This window comes from Planococcus citri, chromosome 4 (genome assembly GCF_950023065.1).
Source record: "Planococcus citri chromosome 4, ihPlaCitr1.1, whole genome shotgun sequence".
NCBI lineage: Eukaryota > Metazoa > Arthropoda > Insecta > Hemiptera > Pseudococcidae > Planococcus > Planococcus citri.
Genome location: NC_088680.1, coordinates 46,684,458 through 46,700,467, shown reverse-complemented (window position 1 = coordinate 46,700,467; position 16,010 = coordinate 46,684,458). Strand labels below are relative to the sequence as shown.

General features: G+C 35.4%; 1 protein-coding gene across 1 annotated transcript in view; it reads right to left on the bottom strand.

The window, feature by feature from the left end:
* LOC135845463 (alkaline phosphatase, tissue-nonspecific isozyme-like) overlaps nucleotides 1-16,010 on the bottom strand; it is a 199,436-nt gene that overhangs the window by 177,949 nt on the left and 5,477 nt on the right. Inside the window, exon 2 of the mRNA XM_065364034.1 lies at nucleotides 851-1,066. Coding sequence (XP_065220106.1) covers nucleotides 851-926 — 76 coding nt within the window. The 5' untranslated portion in view covers nucleotides 927-1,066. The remainder of the gene's footprint in view (nucleotides 1-850; nucleotides 1,067-16,010) is intronic.

Here is a 16,010-nt window from a genome sequence, read left to right as displayed (position 1 = left end):
TATTCCATCTCATTGGATCTAATTGTATTCAAAGATTGTCCATATCTGATCAAATGTGCTTTTATTTGAATGATAAAAATTAGCTCTGACCAAAACTTATTTCTGGTTGGTTGGTTGGTTGGTTGGTTGGTTGGTTGGTTGGTTTGATTGAATCTGTTCTGTGCAGAATGACCCAATCTGATCAGGTTTATGATCATAACTAATCCGATCAGAACTCTGATTTGATTAGATCTGGTCAGATGTAATAGGATGCGAGGGATGAAAGTCCGGATTGGATCAGGTCTAATTTAGTAAATTGGATTCAGGGCAATGTCTTGGATTTGATTAAGTCTGCACAGCTGGATCTATTTCGATCAAAACTTTGATCTACAAAGCAGATCTTATTAGATCGGGTCAGGTCAAATTGAATCCAAGGAATATCCGGATCTGATCGGATCCAATTTATTTTTGTTTGTTTGATTGACCAGATCTTCCGTTGATTGGATCACCTGGCTGACGAACTACAATCATGATCAATTGATCATCTATAACCTGAGTTCATGAAAAAATTCTGTGCACATTTTAGTATTAAGGACCGCACATAGTGCATCTCTGTACATAATATGGTCCTTGAGTTGGCACAGAGTTGAAATCGAAAAAAAATTGCGTATACTCGTGAGAATAATTTATCCCCTTCAATTTCACAGCCAGGAAAACATTTATACTCGAACTGAGGAGGGGTTACCTACTCGTGTATCTTCAGGAGAGGCATTCGTCAAGTACATTTATAATAATCCTTCAATATCTTCAATATTCATTTAGTGGGTACCTACAAAATATAAATCGACATTTCAATAAAACAATCACTTACCTTCTTGTTCTGGTACCATGGCTGGCATGCAGAAAACACAGGAAAAAATTAGCACCATACGAAAACGACGATACATGTTTCGTTTGGTAGTTGTTTGCAATTGACTAAGACATCTTTCGAAGTGTATTTGAACTTGCTCGTGTTACTTATTGAAAACACTCGAAAGTGTTTTAATATCACGTCAAATGCATAGCTTCGTTATTCTCTTTCGAGAGGCTGCAAACAAAAAGAAACAAACCGAGATTACGTTAAATCTAATGTTAATTTCCATATAATAGCTATGTACCTTCATTATAAAAATATAAATGGTAAAAAAATTAAATTAGAGTAGATCGATGACAGCTAGGTACCTAGCTGGTACATTCACAACGGCGAAGTAAATAAAACCGAGATAAATTCAACATTCAAAATAGCGAGAAAAAAACCACGCTACTGGTATAACGAAGAATTGAATAATGATAGAAACGAGAGTTGGTTTTTGCTGCATTTATTTTCTCAGCATCGTTTACCGGCATTTATGAAAATTTACGACTACCTTACATAGCGACTCGTTTTTCATTTGGTGGGGAAAAAAATTAAATAACTTAATCAGAAAAGTTTCCAAAGTAAGGAAAGAAAATTTGTATACAAGTATTCGCTGATCGTATTTTAGCGTATCGAGAGCAAAAATCGTGGAGAAATGCCAACAACTTTTTTCCCTTTTTGCGTTTTGTTTTCCTAACCATTCAATAAATTTGGCAACCTTGTAACGTTTTCCTTAAATCATCGCGAGCTTTTTTCATTGTCAAGTCATATCCCTACACTTCGGCACTTGGTCTCGTTCTAACGAATCGCTACAACGAGTTTTTATTTTCCATCTTGTTTATTTTCGATATATACTTATAGTATACATATGCGGTGTGTATGAATGTGTACGTAGACGTACCTCTACCTACCTACTACGAGTATAAAAGCTATACGCGTTATATTGTCGACTTTTCATTCGTAAATGCCAAGTTTACGTCGAATCTACTCTATGAAATCATCTTTACGAAGTGGAAATAAAATGGAGATTGGAGAAATTTTTATCCTCGTAGCACCTGGATGGCCGAGGCTTTTCGACGCCTTCGTTATATTTATTGTATAGCAGAACAGTAAAGTCTGCTAGACAGATTAAAGCTTACAGTTGAATCGTCAGAAATCAGACAGCGGTCTTTTTTACGAGTATGATCCGAAGGAAGTGCAATTAGAAATAAAATAAATATATCTACCTACGTCTCGTATTTCTTTTGAAGAGGCTGTATAATTTTCCTGGTGGTGCAAAGCATACTCAATAACTAATAATATATTTTATTATTGTTGATGTGTAAAAATAGAAATTTATTTGCAGGCAGAGACGAAACTATTGGGGGGGGGGGGAGTAAAATTTTCCTACTTTGCCGAAGCTTGACGAACTCGATAAATTTTGAAAAATTTTAGTCTTAATAAAGAGACTTATTTTCCGACTTTTCTGGAAGTTTACTAGCACATTTTTGAAATTTTTTGCCCTTGCTTCGCTCAAGTTAAATACAGTTCATAGGTACCTACTTGAATTATAAACGAAAACTTCGACCCTCGCTTCGTTCAGGCCTGTTGGCTTATTTTCTTTTTCAATCAAAATTATCCAAAAATTCTACTTTTTGACAAGATGGTCAAAAATACCGCTTTTTTGTCAAAATTGTAAAAAAATCTGTTTTGTTTTTCAAAATTGTCTTAAATAGTCTAAAAATCTTACTTTCTTGCTAAAGTTGTCTAAAAGTTTCACTTTTCTCAAAATTGGCTTATAATAATTTTTTCTCAAAATAGTCAGAAAATTCAACTTTTGTACAAAAATTGTTTAAAACCGCACTTTCTTGTCAAAGTTGTCTAAAGACTTCATTTTTGTCAAAATTGTCTAAAAAGTTTATTTTTTGTCAAGATTGTCTGAAAAATGTAATTTTGTTGAAATTGTCTGAAATTATTTTCTAGTTGTCTATAAAATCAAAATTTTCAAATCAATTCCAATTGTTTGCAAAATGGCCCATAATGTACTGTTTTGTCAAAATTGTAAGAAAAAAAATCATTAATTTCTGAAAATCTAGATATTATTTGAACTAAAAAAAATGTTTAAATCCAAAAATAAACTTCTCGCATGGAAAAAAACTGCTTTCTTTACTTCTTGGAATACCCACGACATTTTGAGAGCATTTGTCCTCTCTTCATTGTGGCCATTCTTCTTTTCTTTTTCAAATTCTGAAATGTTAGCCAAAAAAATAACAACCTTGTCCCATAAGAAATCATTGTTCTTTCACTTCATCAAAATAGGAATTTTCAAAAGCTTTCAATCTCCCACGCTCAGGCCAACTTTTTTTACAAAATGAAAAAATTGTGTGTTTGAGACTTCTAAAAATTCAAAAATGAAAACGAAAATTTTTTATAAGCCATAATAGGCTATGAATACATATAACCTAATCACCTACATATATTATATCAATTGACGAGAAATTGTCTTCTCGTCTTTCATTTCACGTTAAAAAACTTACATTTTAATTCGGCAAAATTAGACTGTACTCATTTTTTTCTCATATTGGGTTGACGACCCCCTCCCCCTCTTCTTAGAAAATTCTTAGTCTGTTTGTAGGTACTAAGGTAGGTGTACATTATGGCCATGGGTGAATTGAAAAAAAATATTGGAGGATTTTGACCGAATTCAGTGGAGATCTTCATTTCAAGTTGAAAGTTATTCAGAAAAAATTGTAGCTTCGAAGGTGCTCTTGGAGGGGGAGATGTGGGCTCTCAAAGAGGGGGCATTATCGATTGCGTTAATTATGCCAAAATTTTTATATCATTCCTGAAACTGGGAAAATATTTTCGAACACATAATGGCGCCAATTTTTTAATCATCATTGCCAACTTCAAAAAGTGGAAAAAATTTCATAATTTTTTGGTTATTTTCTTTCAAAGAAAGCTCTACTTTGAACTTTTGGAGTTCCTGAGAAATATTCTCAAAACTATTCTTAAGTAAGTAGGCATGTAAGTCTAAAGTACTTTCAAAACGTTGCAAACATCTTTTCTCTAAATTGCAGCCATCCCGAGCAATTGGATTGGGACTCCAAAATTGGGCATTATGACGAGAAATTGAAACAGCTGAAAAAAAAGAAAATCTGACCTTTCAGTATCATGGGTGGAGGGCGTAAGATGACCACTTCTGAAGATTTTTGTACTTTTCTAAAAATATTAAGGACCTCTACAAAAAAAAATCAGAGCAAAATCCAAAGGGCCTATTAACCTCAAAACGTGACTGATTTGACATGAAATGACTCAACATGTCCATCTGAAGTTTTTTTCTTTAGTGGTTTCAATTTTTAGTTTGTTTTCTTACTCCCCAGACACTCTACACAATGCATATGTGGTCATGAATACCTTATATAAAATAATAAATAAATATCTTGGTTCGATTCCAATTCAACGTCACGTCGTGTAAAGTACATACTTACCTATATAGGGGTTAGCTCACTCATACGTTTATTTCATACGTTTTAAAGTTCAATATAACACATGTATGTAGGTACCTACTTAAACGGCATATGTACGTTATTTTTCTCGACGGATTTATCTAGGAAAAAGTGAAAACTTTTCATGTTGAAATACTTCGGTGAAAGGGGCTTTAGCACCAGCACCTTGAAAATTATTCGCTCAATTTACTCTGCGCTGTAAAGATGTGAGGGATGCCAGTGGTTTAGTTCAAGCAAAAGGAGAAAATTGCGAAAAGAAATTCAACATCAATTCGTCGGTGAAACAATTTAATCTCACGTAATGTAGGTTCAAACGAGAATATTTCACTTTATGAAGTCGAATATATTTATCAAAACTAGAGACTAAATTATAGTTACCAACCAAGTTTCACTTTGTTTCAGTATATTCCTACATATACCTAGATATGTGAAGGGTAAGGTAGGTAAGTATGTTCCTATACATATACCCAAAAGCCCATCATAATGTTCTGTAACAATATCACAACCGCACTCTAACGATTTTAAAACCTTTGACACAATGAGCTCTCTTCGTGTGATACGTATGTGAAAAGTTGACGAAACGTTCAATCCGAATACCGTTGAGGTTTAATTCGAATCCGAACAAGATACTGTAGGGTAGACAGAGACACTTTTCATACACATCTTTCGTCAGTTTCGTCGTTGTCGTCGACGCTATGTAGTAGTCGAATCGATTATAAATGTTGAAAATTGCATTAAAATTACTCTTCTTCGTTGTTGTATACTCGTACGCTCGGATTACCGTCGATCAACGTGATTTTTGTGCTCGTAGACATATTTTTAGAAAACCACATCTGTCACCATTCGCGTAAACGAGGAGCATTTTTTTCTCTCTTTTTCCCAGCGCAGCGTCGCTCGTTTAACCTTTTTCACGACGATGACGTTGCGGTGCTCGGTTCACGTTCGCGGATTCATTTAGGTGGGAATTTTGGAGGCCTCGAATGCCGCTGTAACGACGAGAATAAACGTTCACGTAATGTCAACGTTATAGACGGGTATTTTTTTCTCTTGTATGTAACTACCCATATTTAAAATTTTTCTTCTTCTTAGGAGATGAGAGGAAGCCTTCGTTGAAATGTCTCCTTGCCAGCCTTATCACCATCTTCGGGTTTTCTGATGCAACTAATCACTTAGATATAAGAGCAGGTTGCAGAATGTATTGTTAGATGGATAATTTTTCAATACTTCTTTAGAGACTGGAGCTGCAAGCTGCAAAGGAGCGAAATAACTCGGGAGGACGAGGAGAGGTTCTTTCTCAAGAAGAAGACTATTCAAAAAAAAGAAATTAGGAATTTTTGAGAATTTAGTCTATTTCATTTTTGTATTTACTATCTGAAAGGCTTTGCACAGACAGCGAGCCATATTTTCTAGAGACGTTGGAGAAAACAAGGGGAACAATTTAAAAAAATACTCAGGCATTTAGCGTGAGGAGACCGACTTTTCTTCAAATAAAAACTTTGAGGAACGAATTGATTCAGTTTTTTTGAAACATTTGTACAGCAATTGATCTGTTTACAGTCAAATCGAATCATTTACGAACGATTGGCGATTAAATAAATTGATTGATTTCTTGGCGAATCATTCGCAAACGAATCAATTAATTTATGATTGATTCGGTTTCTTGTGAAACTATTGTATAGGAATTGATCTGTTTTCAAGCTAAGTGAATCGAATAGAATCGAATCATTCACAAACGATTGGCGATTGAACAAACTGATTGACTTCTAGGTGAATCATTCGCAAACGAGTTGATCAATACTTACTGAATCATTCATGAACGAATCGATTTGTATAAGTGACTCGTTCGCGAACGAATCGATTCATTTACTCATTTTTGATGAATCATTCGTGAACGACTTGATTCATATAAGTGAATCGTTCGCGAACGAATCGATTAATTTGCTCAATTTTTGATAAATCATTCACGAACGAATTGAATCATTTTTAGTGAATTATTCGCGAACAAATTGGTTTGTATAAGTTACTCGTTCGCGAAAAAATCAATTCATTTAGGTACTCAATTTTTGGTGAATCATTCACGAACGAATTGAATCACTTTGTGAATCATTCGCGAACGAATTGATTGGTATAAGTGACTCGTTCGCGAACAAATCAATTCATTTACACAATTTTGATGAATCATTCGCGAACGAATTGATTCGTATAAGTGAATCGTTCGCGAACGAATCCATTCATTTACTCAATTTTTGATGAATCATTCACGAACGAATTGAATCATTTTTAGTGAATCATTCGCGAATAAATTGGTTCGTATACCTAAGTGACTCGTTCGCGAACAAATCCATTCATTTGCTCAATTTTTGGTGAATCATTCATGAACGAATTGATTCTTTTAAGTGACTCGTTCGCGAACGAATTGATTCATTTAAGTGACTTGTTCGCGAACGAATTGATTCATTTACTGAATTTTTGGTGAATCATTCATAAACGAATTGAATCATTTTTAGTGAATCGTTTGCGAATAAATTGGTTCGTATAAGTGACTCGTTCGCGAACAAATCAATTCATTTACTCAATTTTTGGTGAATCATTCGCGAACGAATTGATTGCTATAAGTGACCCGTTCGCGAACGAATCGATTCATTTACACAAGTTTTGACGAATCATTCGCGAACGAATTGATTCGTATAAGTGGCTCGTTCGCGAACGAATCGATTCATTTACTCAATTTGTGATGAGTCATTCACGAATGAATTGAATCATTTTTAGTGAATCATTCGCGAACAATTTGGGTTCGTATAAGTTACTCGTTCGTGAAAAAATCAATTCATTTAGGTACTCAATTTTTGGTGAATTATTCACGAACGAATTGAATCACTTTGTGAATCATTCGTGAAGGAATTGATTCATAAATTAAATAATTGATCGATTCGTTGGCAAATGGTTCTTTCAAAAAATTGATCAGTTCGTTCGTGAATGATTCACCAAAAATTGAGGGTCGTAGTAGTACTTTGTAGAAATCGTGCAAGCCAAGGCCTAGTGAGATTTCAAGTTTCATCGAAATCGGTTCAGCCATTTTCTAGTTCTAGGTAATGAATTTTAAAGAATGTTGAAAAAAATTTTTAGATACGAATAGGTACGATTTCGAACAGGTCTTCTTTTTCAACAATACCTAAGAACACTCATTTGAAATGAAAAAAATTTGATGGACTGTGACTGATATCGAAAAAGTTATTCCAATTCTTCGGAATTTCAGCTAGCATAAAGTTATCGATATCTCCATGTATGTATTTTGAAAACATGGATGCTTTTATATAAGCGTTCATTAAGATACATACTCATCATAAAAACTGCTCAATTTCATGGCCACAAATACCAATTTCATTCCGGCAAATACCTCTTAATTAAAGGTGAAAAAAACACCATTTAAACTTTCAAACTTTATACAGCACCAAGTACTCGAAAACTTTGTAATGTAATTAACCTTGTAAAATATCTCGTTGGTAGCTTCTTTGTGAAACATACGTCTTGTTGACTTTTTAATCAATTAATTTGAAAATCGCACTCTTGAGAATATGCTGCATACGATCGTAGCTCATTCCAGTGGTAATTCTGTTTAAAACACGACTTGCATTTACAAAACAAATACTTTAGCTACACACTCGTGTAAAGTAACATTATTTTATTATTCTTTCTGCACTCGTTTACTTGATGCTGTGTAATGGAATACACGGGGATGAGATTCTCGCGAAAGACGTGCTTCCTTCAATTGAATATGTAGGCAATCTATTCACAACGTTATACATTTCACAGGATCGTTGGTTCGTGCAGTTGAAGAGGTGCTTTTCAAAACTTATATGCACTAGGTGAGCAGTTCGAGGGGTCGTTTTTCATGCTTTCACAAATTCTTTGAGTTTGAGCTGCTGCGGTTATTATGGCCTAATGTAGAATAAGTTGTCTGTATAATATTTCTAAGGAGTTGAGTCGTACATTTGATTCATTCGATGGGCTAAAATAATTTTATGGGTTGATGAAAAATAATGAATTTTGTTGCTCTTTTTCGAACATCTTAAAATATGAACTTTTAAAATTCGAATTTATAGTTTTATACTGATCTTGAAGAGAAGAATTTTTTTCATATTCTCCGACATGAAATCGAAGTTGAGATGAGGTAAAATACCAACTTACAAATTTAATAATCGTTCAACCTGAAAATGGTAACGATAATTGCAGACGAGAGTTAAGAGATCGAATTAAAATATCTACATTTACGACTTGCTTCTTAGCTTCGTTAAAAGACAATTTTTATCCACTCGTTGAATTCTACGCCGCAAAGTTCAACAGTGGAAATTTTTTCCTCCAAATTTCACCCTCATAAATTAATTCCTAACTGCAAATTCTTCGCTTATTTAGAATAGTTTACGAGCATACAGAGAAAGCAGGCATTTCTTTTATCCTGAAAACGTACATTTGAAAAAAAAAGCCATTATACGTGCGATTTAATCCATAAAACACAAATCTCAGATAGCCCCCTGGCTTTATTTTTTATTGTCAATTTAAATGCGAATCGACGTGAAACGAATTAATTTCAATTGAAAAAAATTTAATGTATCGAACAAAAAAAGTCATTTCCTTGTTATATGTATATAAAAAAAATAACATACGCGAATATATAGTACGACGCCTTATAAACCTTTTAAGCCTTGGCGAAATTTTATGCGGATGCGTTAAATGCAAATACATTGGAAAATACGACACATACGTGCCGGGTGGAGGGTCTTTTTGTTTTTCAGAAGGCGTTAATTTTTTCGAACGCGCTCGGCCGGCGATGAAAATAGGAAAAAACGCATTAAAAAGTGTTCATTGTGCAGCTACAGCACACATTTAAAAGCGGAAAAATGCACGAAAAATTTCGTTCTTTTGAAAATTAATGTACTATAGTTTTTACACTATGCAGCCGTCCACTCAATTTGTATTGTATTTCAATTTGGTTTAGCTACACTATGAAGCTTGGACTTTATATGTTGACTAAAAACGAACAGTTTTCAGTTTGAAAAGCCAACGTAGCGTGAAAACGTTTATTTATTTATTCAACGAGCCAAAAATGTAATGTTTAAACCACCGGTCGGGGTGTTATTGGCTGATCTTGACGTTATTTTGAAAACACGCCGATGAGAATAATAGCACACCTACCAGACTATTTATCGCCGCGTCAGTAATCCATTAACACACGTGGAATAATTTCGATTCTATAATACCGGCTATAGACAAGTTGTGATGACGTATTAAAACAGCCATGTTTGGGTAGATAATACGAATATTCTCGAACAGAGGTATTAATATTTTCAAAATACACTGGTAATATTATTATCTTTCCGAAAATTGGAAGCAAAAATAAGATCAGAGCTGACACGATGCTTAAATGGTCTTTGTTTAATTTTTTCTAATCCCAGCTTTCAGAAAAAAATTGAGAACTAAATGAAATTTATTTAAGTAATTTTTCGTCCTTACAACAGAAAATGAAAAAAAAATTGTGAGTCAATTCTACAAAAGAACTATTGGAAACTGTAGAAGAATTGCTCGCCGATGTGTCATCAAGTTTTTTCTTTGGTCTTCCTCTGATACTCCTGCCAGTTCGAGTGTATTCTTTGACTTTTCGAGGGGACAGTTCATCAGGCATTCTACATAAGTGTCATTCCGCAGGTAAAGAGCCCATTTGGTCGATATTGAGTTAGGGGTGGGGGGTGGGGGGGTAAAGTAGACCTCCGGAGCAATCATATGAGCTGGATAGAAGCCCAAAAAGTGCAAAAAAAACTCCAAAAAAAATCCAGAACTAAAAATTTGAAAAACTCAACTTTTGAGAAAATTGCATTCAAAGTTTTTTTTCTGAAAAAAGCTTGATATGAGGAAATATGCCTTCATCGCGTAAGCGATGGTTATTAGAAATATCTGTAAGAATATCTCCCGCCTATACTGCAAGTAGGTCAACGTGAGAACTATGTTTTAGAAACAATGCGCATGTCTCATTGAAAAGATCATAGGCATGTATCCATCCGCGACACGTAGCTGGAGGCTCCGTGGATCGGATCTCTGACCAGCAACTTTACTTAGTTTCGGCAGATCGCGAATGCTGGTTCTCAGTCAGCTTAAGGATGATGGAGCTCGTCTCCTCTCCTTGGGCTTTACGTTTTAGGTACCCACCTTATGAAGTGGTTAATATGTGCAATTTAACACGATAGTTTTTCGTAAGTTTAATTATCGTGGTACTTATTGGGCAACCCCAGATCCTGCCGGCCATCTGGATTGCTTCTCGACAAAAGGTACTTCTTGTAATCCATTTATACCGACGAGCCTAGTATGAGTGAGCTCCCGCGAAAGAGGTATAAAAAGCGTACAGTGTTATTTGATCTTGGTAGGTAGCCAGGGATGGAAGAGCCGGGAGCGAGCTGGAGCCAGAGTCTGAAAGAGCCGGATTTTTTGAGGAGCTAGAGCCAGAGCCAAGAGCCAAATGAATGAAAGTGCAGAAAAACATCAAGAGCTCTCTTGCAAAAGAGCTCCTTATTTTACTCAAGAGAGCCATCATCATAAGGAGTCTTCCACCTGGAAAGAGCCAGAGCCGAGTGGGAGCCCACAAAATTTTTCAGGCTCTTTGGCTCCCTAAAAGTAGAAAAAAAAGTGAAAAAAAGCGCACAATTTTATTAAAAATTCAACTTTCAACTCACATTTTGTGAAGAAAATGAAGAATTTCTACGTTTGTTTACTCATTGAGAAATAAAATGAAAATAAATGCAGTATATTTTCATTTTTTTCATTGTTTTTCACGAATTTTAAGTTCTAATTTAAAGAGCTAAGAGCCAGAGCTAGAGCTGGAGTGGGAGCCAAGAAATTGGGAGAGGGAGCTGAGAGTCAAAGAGCGGAGTCGGAAAGAATTGAGGAGCGAGCAGGGAGCCAAAGAGCACAATGTAAAGAAAAAGAGCCAAAAGCCAAGAGCGAGCCAGAGCTAAAACTTGTGGGGAGCTGAGCCAGAGCCAAGAGCGGGAGCCCTGAAATCAAGGCTCTTCCATCCCTGCTTGGTACTCATAAAGGTATTTAGTATTTAACCTACTAACACCTATCATTATGGTAAAATAGTTGAATATACACTTCATAACTAACGCGAGTCGTGTGGCATACACCAGAGTGTATGTCCATTATAAAATGTTTCTCGTAGATATTTTATATTTAGAACTAACCATATCCTGTTAATTTGTACTTTTATATTATTCTTTTTATCAATAAATCACATTGTAATCTCTCCGAGTCAAATGTGTATTATTTATTGGTAAATATGAGTGATTATATGAAGGGTGAACTGGCATTTACTGGAACCTCTCCTATGAACTGAGCTATCCACGGCAAGGCAAATATTCCTTCTCTAAGGAATATTTCTAGTCTCAAATACGTAAATAGGAAAAGATGTTATTTTCCCTCTATCACAGTTATGTCTAATCCCACTCTATCAAGCTGAAATTTCACATAATCCGAAAACCTTCATACCTAAAATTGAAGATTATTGTTTCTGATGTCAAATATTACTACCCACCTGCAATAGCGATTTTTTTTACTCAATATTTTCATGTTTATGAGTATTTTAAGCCTGAAAAACAATGATTAATAAATTTAAATTTTGCATAAAAATTCATTACTCAGTTCAAAAGCAGAAAAAAAATGATTAAATTACATTTTCTGTCAAAATTCAACTTGTAAAAATAAAAATCATGAAAAAAAATTTTCAAAAAATTTCTTCCCCAGGCGGGATTTGAACCCTGACCTTCTGCTTGGCAGTACTGCTAAAAAGCAAAAACGACCAAATGGGCCCTTTATAGAAAAACTTTAGTTCCGTTTTTCTCTGCTTGGGGCGCACCTGCGGCCTTGATACTTCGACACAAGATAGTCGGATATGTTCTACATCGAAATCCATCAAAACCTCGATTTTCGATTTTTTCAACTGTTTCACTAAAAACACAATTATCTCTATAAATAAAAACGACCAAATGGGCCCTTTACCTACGGAATGACACATTATTTATCAACGTGTCTTTGCCATTTCTTTCTATAATCTTTCACTTGTCCAATAATTGGCTCTGCTCCTAGCTCCTTCAGGATGTCTTCATTCCTTTTCCTATCGTGTCTCATATATATATAAATATCACTGTACCTTGCATGAATCTCATTTCCGCAGCAGTTACTCTGTTTTTTATATCCTTTCTCATTGTCCATGTTTCACTTCCATACAGCAGCATTGGTCTTGCCAGCGTATTGTAGATTCTTATTCGAGCTTCAGCTCTGACTTTCCTTGGAGGGTTGGCTCAGTTTATCACCCCGCTTACTCTCAGGAATTTGTTAATCTCAAGTTGTGCGTCAGCATTGTGCATCAGCCAGCAACCTCTGCTTCTTAAGGTAGCTAGCTCCTGAGATATTTAAAGCTTCTGACTTGTTCCACTTCGAGCCCTGCGCCAACAGCAAAATGATTGACGGCAGCTGTGGAATGCAGAGCACTGTGGCTGGTGGCAAAGTTTATTCCAGCCGAAGTTTTTGGTGGCTGCAAAAATTTTACTCGGCGGTGACCCAGCTGGCTATAAAGTTGAAATTTTATGGTAATTTTTGTAAATTATAAAATTACCCCAAAATATAAATTTGTATACAAAATTAAATCCAACTTCTCAAAATACCTATTTGTTTTTTAGCTGAGAAGAAAGGGCTTTTTAGCATCGTGTGGCAATAACAAACAGTTTTGCCACTAAAATTTGCCATTTGAGTGAGTTGAGTCGGCTCAGCCAATCAAATTACTCGGCGGTGGCAACAGCGGCCAAGTGGTGGCGCGGCGGTACATGGCTCTAGTTCTACTGGCAGTCCATTTACAACAATTTTACTGCGTATTGGCTGTTTCCCCTCAAAGGCCATCACCTTTGTTTTTAACAACAATATTCTCATTCCATATTTCATCTAAGCTGCTACTTTCTGAAGGTTGTACATCACTCTCTGCAAGTCATCTTCATTTTGTCTGCAAAGACCACCTGATCATCAGCGAATAGCTGGGTATTGACTTGGGTGTCATTGATGTCTAGCCCTTTTGGCTTAGTTTTCAGCCATTCTTTAATCATGTAATTGAAGTAGATGTTGAACAGGCTACACAACATTGGGCATCCCTGTCTTACTCCTCTTCTTATCTTCTTTGCTTCAGACATGTTTCCAGATCTTACTCTTATTACATTATCCATGTATATTTCTTCAATTAAGCATACTATTTGTTCGTTCACTTCAATTTTCCTCAGGATTTTGAACAACTTCTTCCTTTGTACTCGATCGAACCAAAAATGTTGGTTAGAGAGAGACAGCAATAGCTTCACATTTTTTCAATACGTTGTTGCTTCCCTTTTCAAATTATAGTTTCATGATCGTACGCCTTCTACAGTTCAACAAAGCACATGTGAGTTTCTAGGTTATACTCTAGTCTCTTCTCCATCAGCAGCTTTGTTGCATATAATGTGTATACTCCATCTATAGGGAATCGAAGCGGATCTTTGTGTGCTGTAAAGCATAAGTATGTATGCGTAAGTAAACAATCTCATTTGGTCCCAACCTGCGGAAGTGTTTCATAAGATTGCATGTAAATTTGCTACTTTTCAGTTTCAATTTTCTCTGAAATATTGTGTTAAAAAAAGCTCGTTTTATAATATGATATGTTAGAAAGTCTGAATTTTTGTTTAAAATAAGTTTTTTCATCAACAAGTGTCTTATTCATTGAGAAATTTGAACGACAAGCATACTATTTTTAAGGCTCGTTTATATTGGCCGCAGAATGAGACCGTAAACATTCTGCGGAAAATCAAAGCTGGAGTTGTAACGTAGTCGTTTATGATGGCTACGGACACCGTCCCGTAGTTTCTTACGGATTTTTAATTACTTTTAAAAATCTGCAGAACGGATCCAAGTTGTTCCGCGGCCAATGTAAACGAGCCTTTACATGGTTTCTTATGGGACTAAAGTTTTGTTTGGGACCAAATGAGAACGTGAAATCGGGTAAAAATGAGCTGTGACATCATTGTGACGTCATGCTTCAATTCCCAACGCATGATCTTCCCTTTCTAAATCCATTTTGGCATTCTAATATTATAGCCGCATGGCTATCACTCTAAAAAAAACTCCTGAAGCCCAAAAAAATTTCAAAAATTTTTGTTATCCCTGTCAGTTTTTTTTTTGAAGAACCCCTTTTTGAAAAATTCCAAGGTCCCTAAACAGTTTACCCAATATACATATATTATGAGTCTTCAAGTTGAAAACAACATTTAAATGACATGAACAAAAAATTGGCGAACTTCTTAATTACATGATAGGTACCCCTTTCAAAAAAAAATGTCTTTGATCTCATGTTGTGATGATTAGGTATGTAATTTTTTTTCGTTTTGAAAAATCAGACCAACGACTGCGTTTTAAAATTTTTTCTTGGTACTTTTCCACTCAATGTAAACTTCTCCTTGTCAAATTTTGTTGAAAAAGTCATTTTGTTCGTTCCACCTCCTCTTTGAGAGCTCATTTCTCCCCTCCAGGGGCACCTCCGGGGCTAGAAAATTTTCTTGGTATTTTCCAACTCAAAGTAAAGGTTTCTACCAAATTTGGTCAAAATCAGCTGACTTTTTTTGGAAGGAGGAGGAGGAGGGGGTGATCAAGCCTAATCTATCAAATATCCTTTTAACGAGTAGGTGGGTAATTAAAATGATGTACTTGAGAACAGTCAAAAAAGAAAAACAACGTCATCTTTGTTTTATTCTGTTAAAATAAAATCAATTTTACATATTGCTCGTTCATTTTTATCCACATTAGCATCTTATCAATATTAAAACTATTCCCAGCGGTATTAACGAACTGCTTCCTAGGCTGCAAAACGTTCGCAGGCGTATCTCGTGTTAGCGCAATGAAAATATACGCGGTACATGTTTCGGCGGAAGAAAACTACTTATTAAATATGAACACAATATTTCGCTAAAGTAAGCAAAAATTCACGACGCTGTGTTATGTTGTACTGAATATTTCACGCGTTAAATTCGATTCGGTAAAAAAAAAGGGAAAAGAAAAAAAAAGAAGAAAAACCCGACCTGCACCCATTTTACAACGTAAAACTATTAAACTAAAATGCGAGAATTCCACCAGTTTCGGAAGCTTTGCACAATGTTGCTAATACAGGGCGTAATAAAGAACCGCAACAATAACCGAATTTTCAAAGAGGTGGTAAATGTATAGTGTATAGTAAGTATGCATGTATATATTTTATACAAAGCCTCGAATTCCCTGAAATAGGCTCGTCTGCGAAAATTGGCCGCGTTAAGGAAAATACGATTTTGCGGAGACGGAGACCTCGATGGACCAATAGAATATTTATACGAGTCGAGTAAAAACACATACATCGCTTCCTGTCGCAAAATAACGATAAACTCGCGAAATGATTTTTTAACAATGGAAATGTAAATTCGAATTTTTTTACATCGCGTTGCTAGTTTTTTTTCCTATTCTTGTCGACTATAAATGATAAAAGGAAACAAAAAAATTTATACGGTTTCGGTATAGTGTAGAAGGTTCTCATTGAGAGAATGTGGAGTATACCTTTGTCA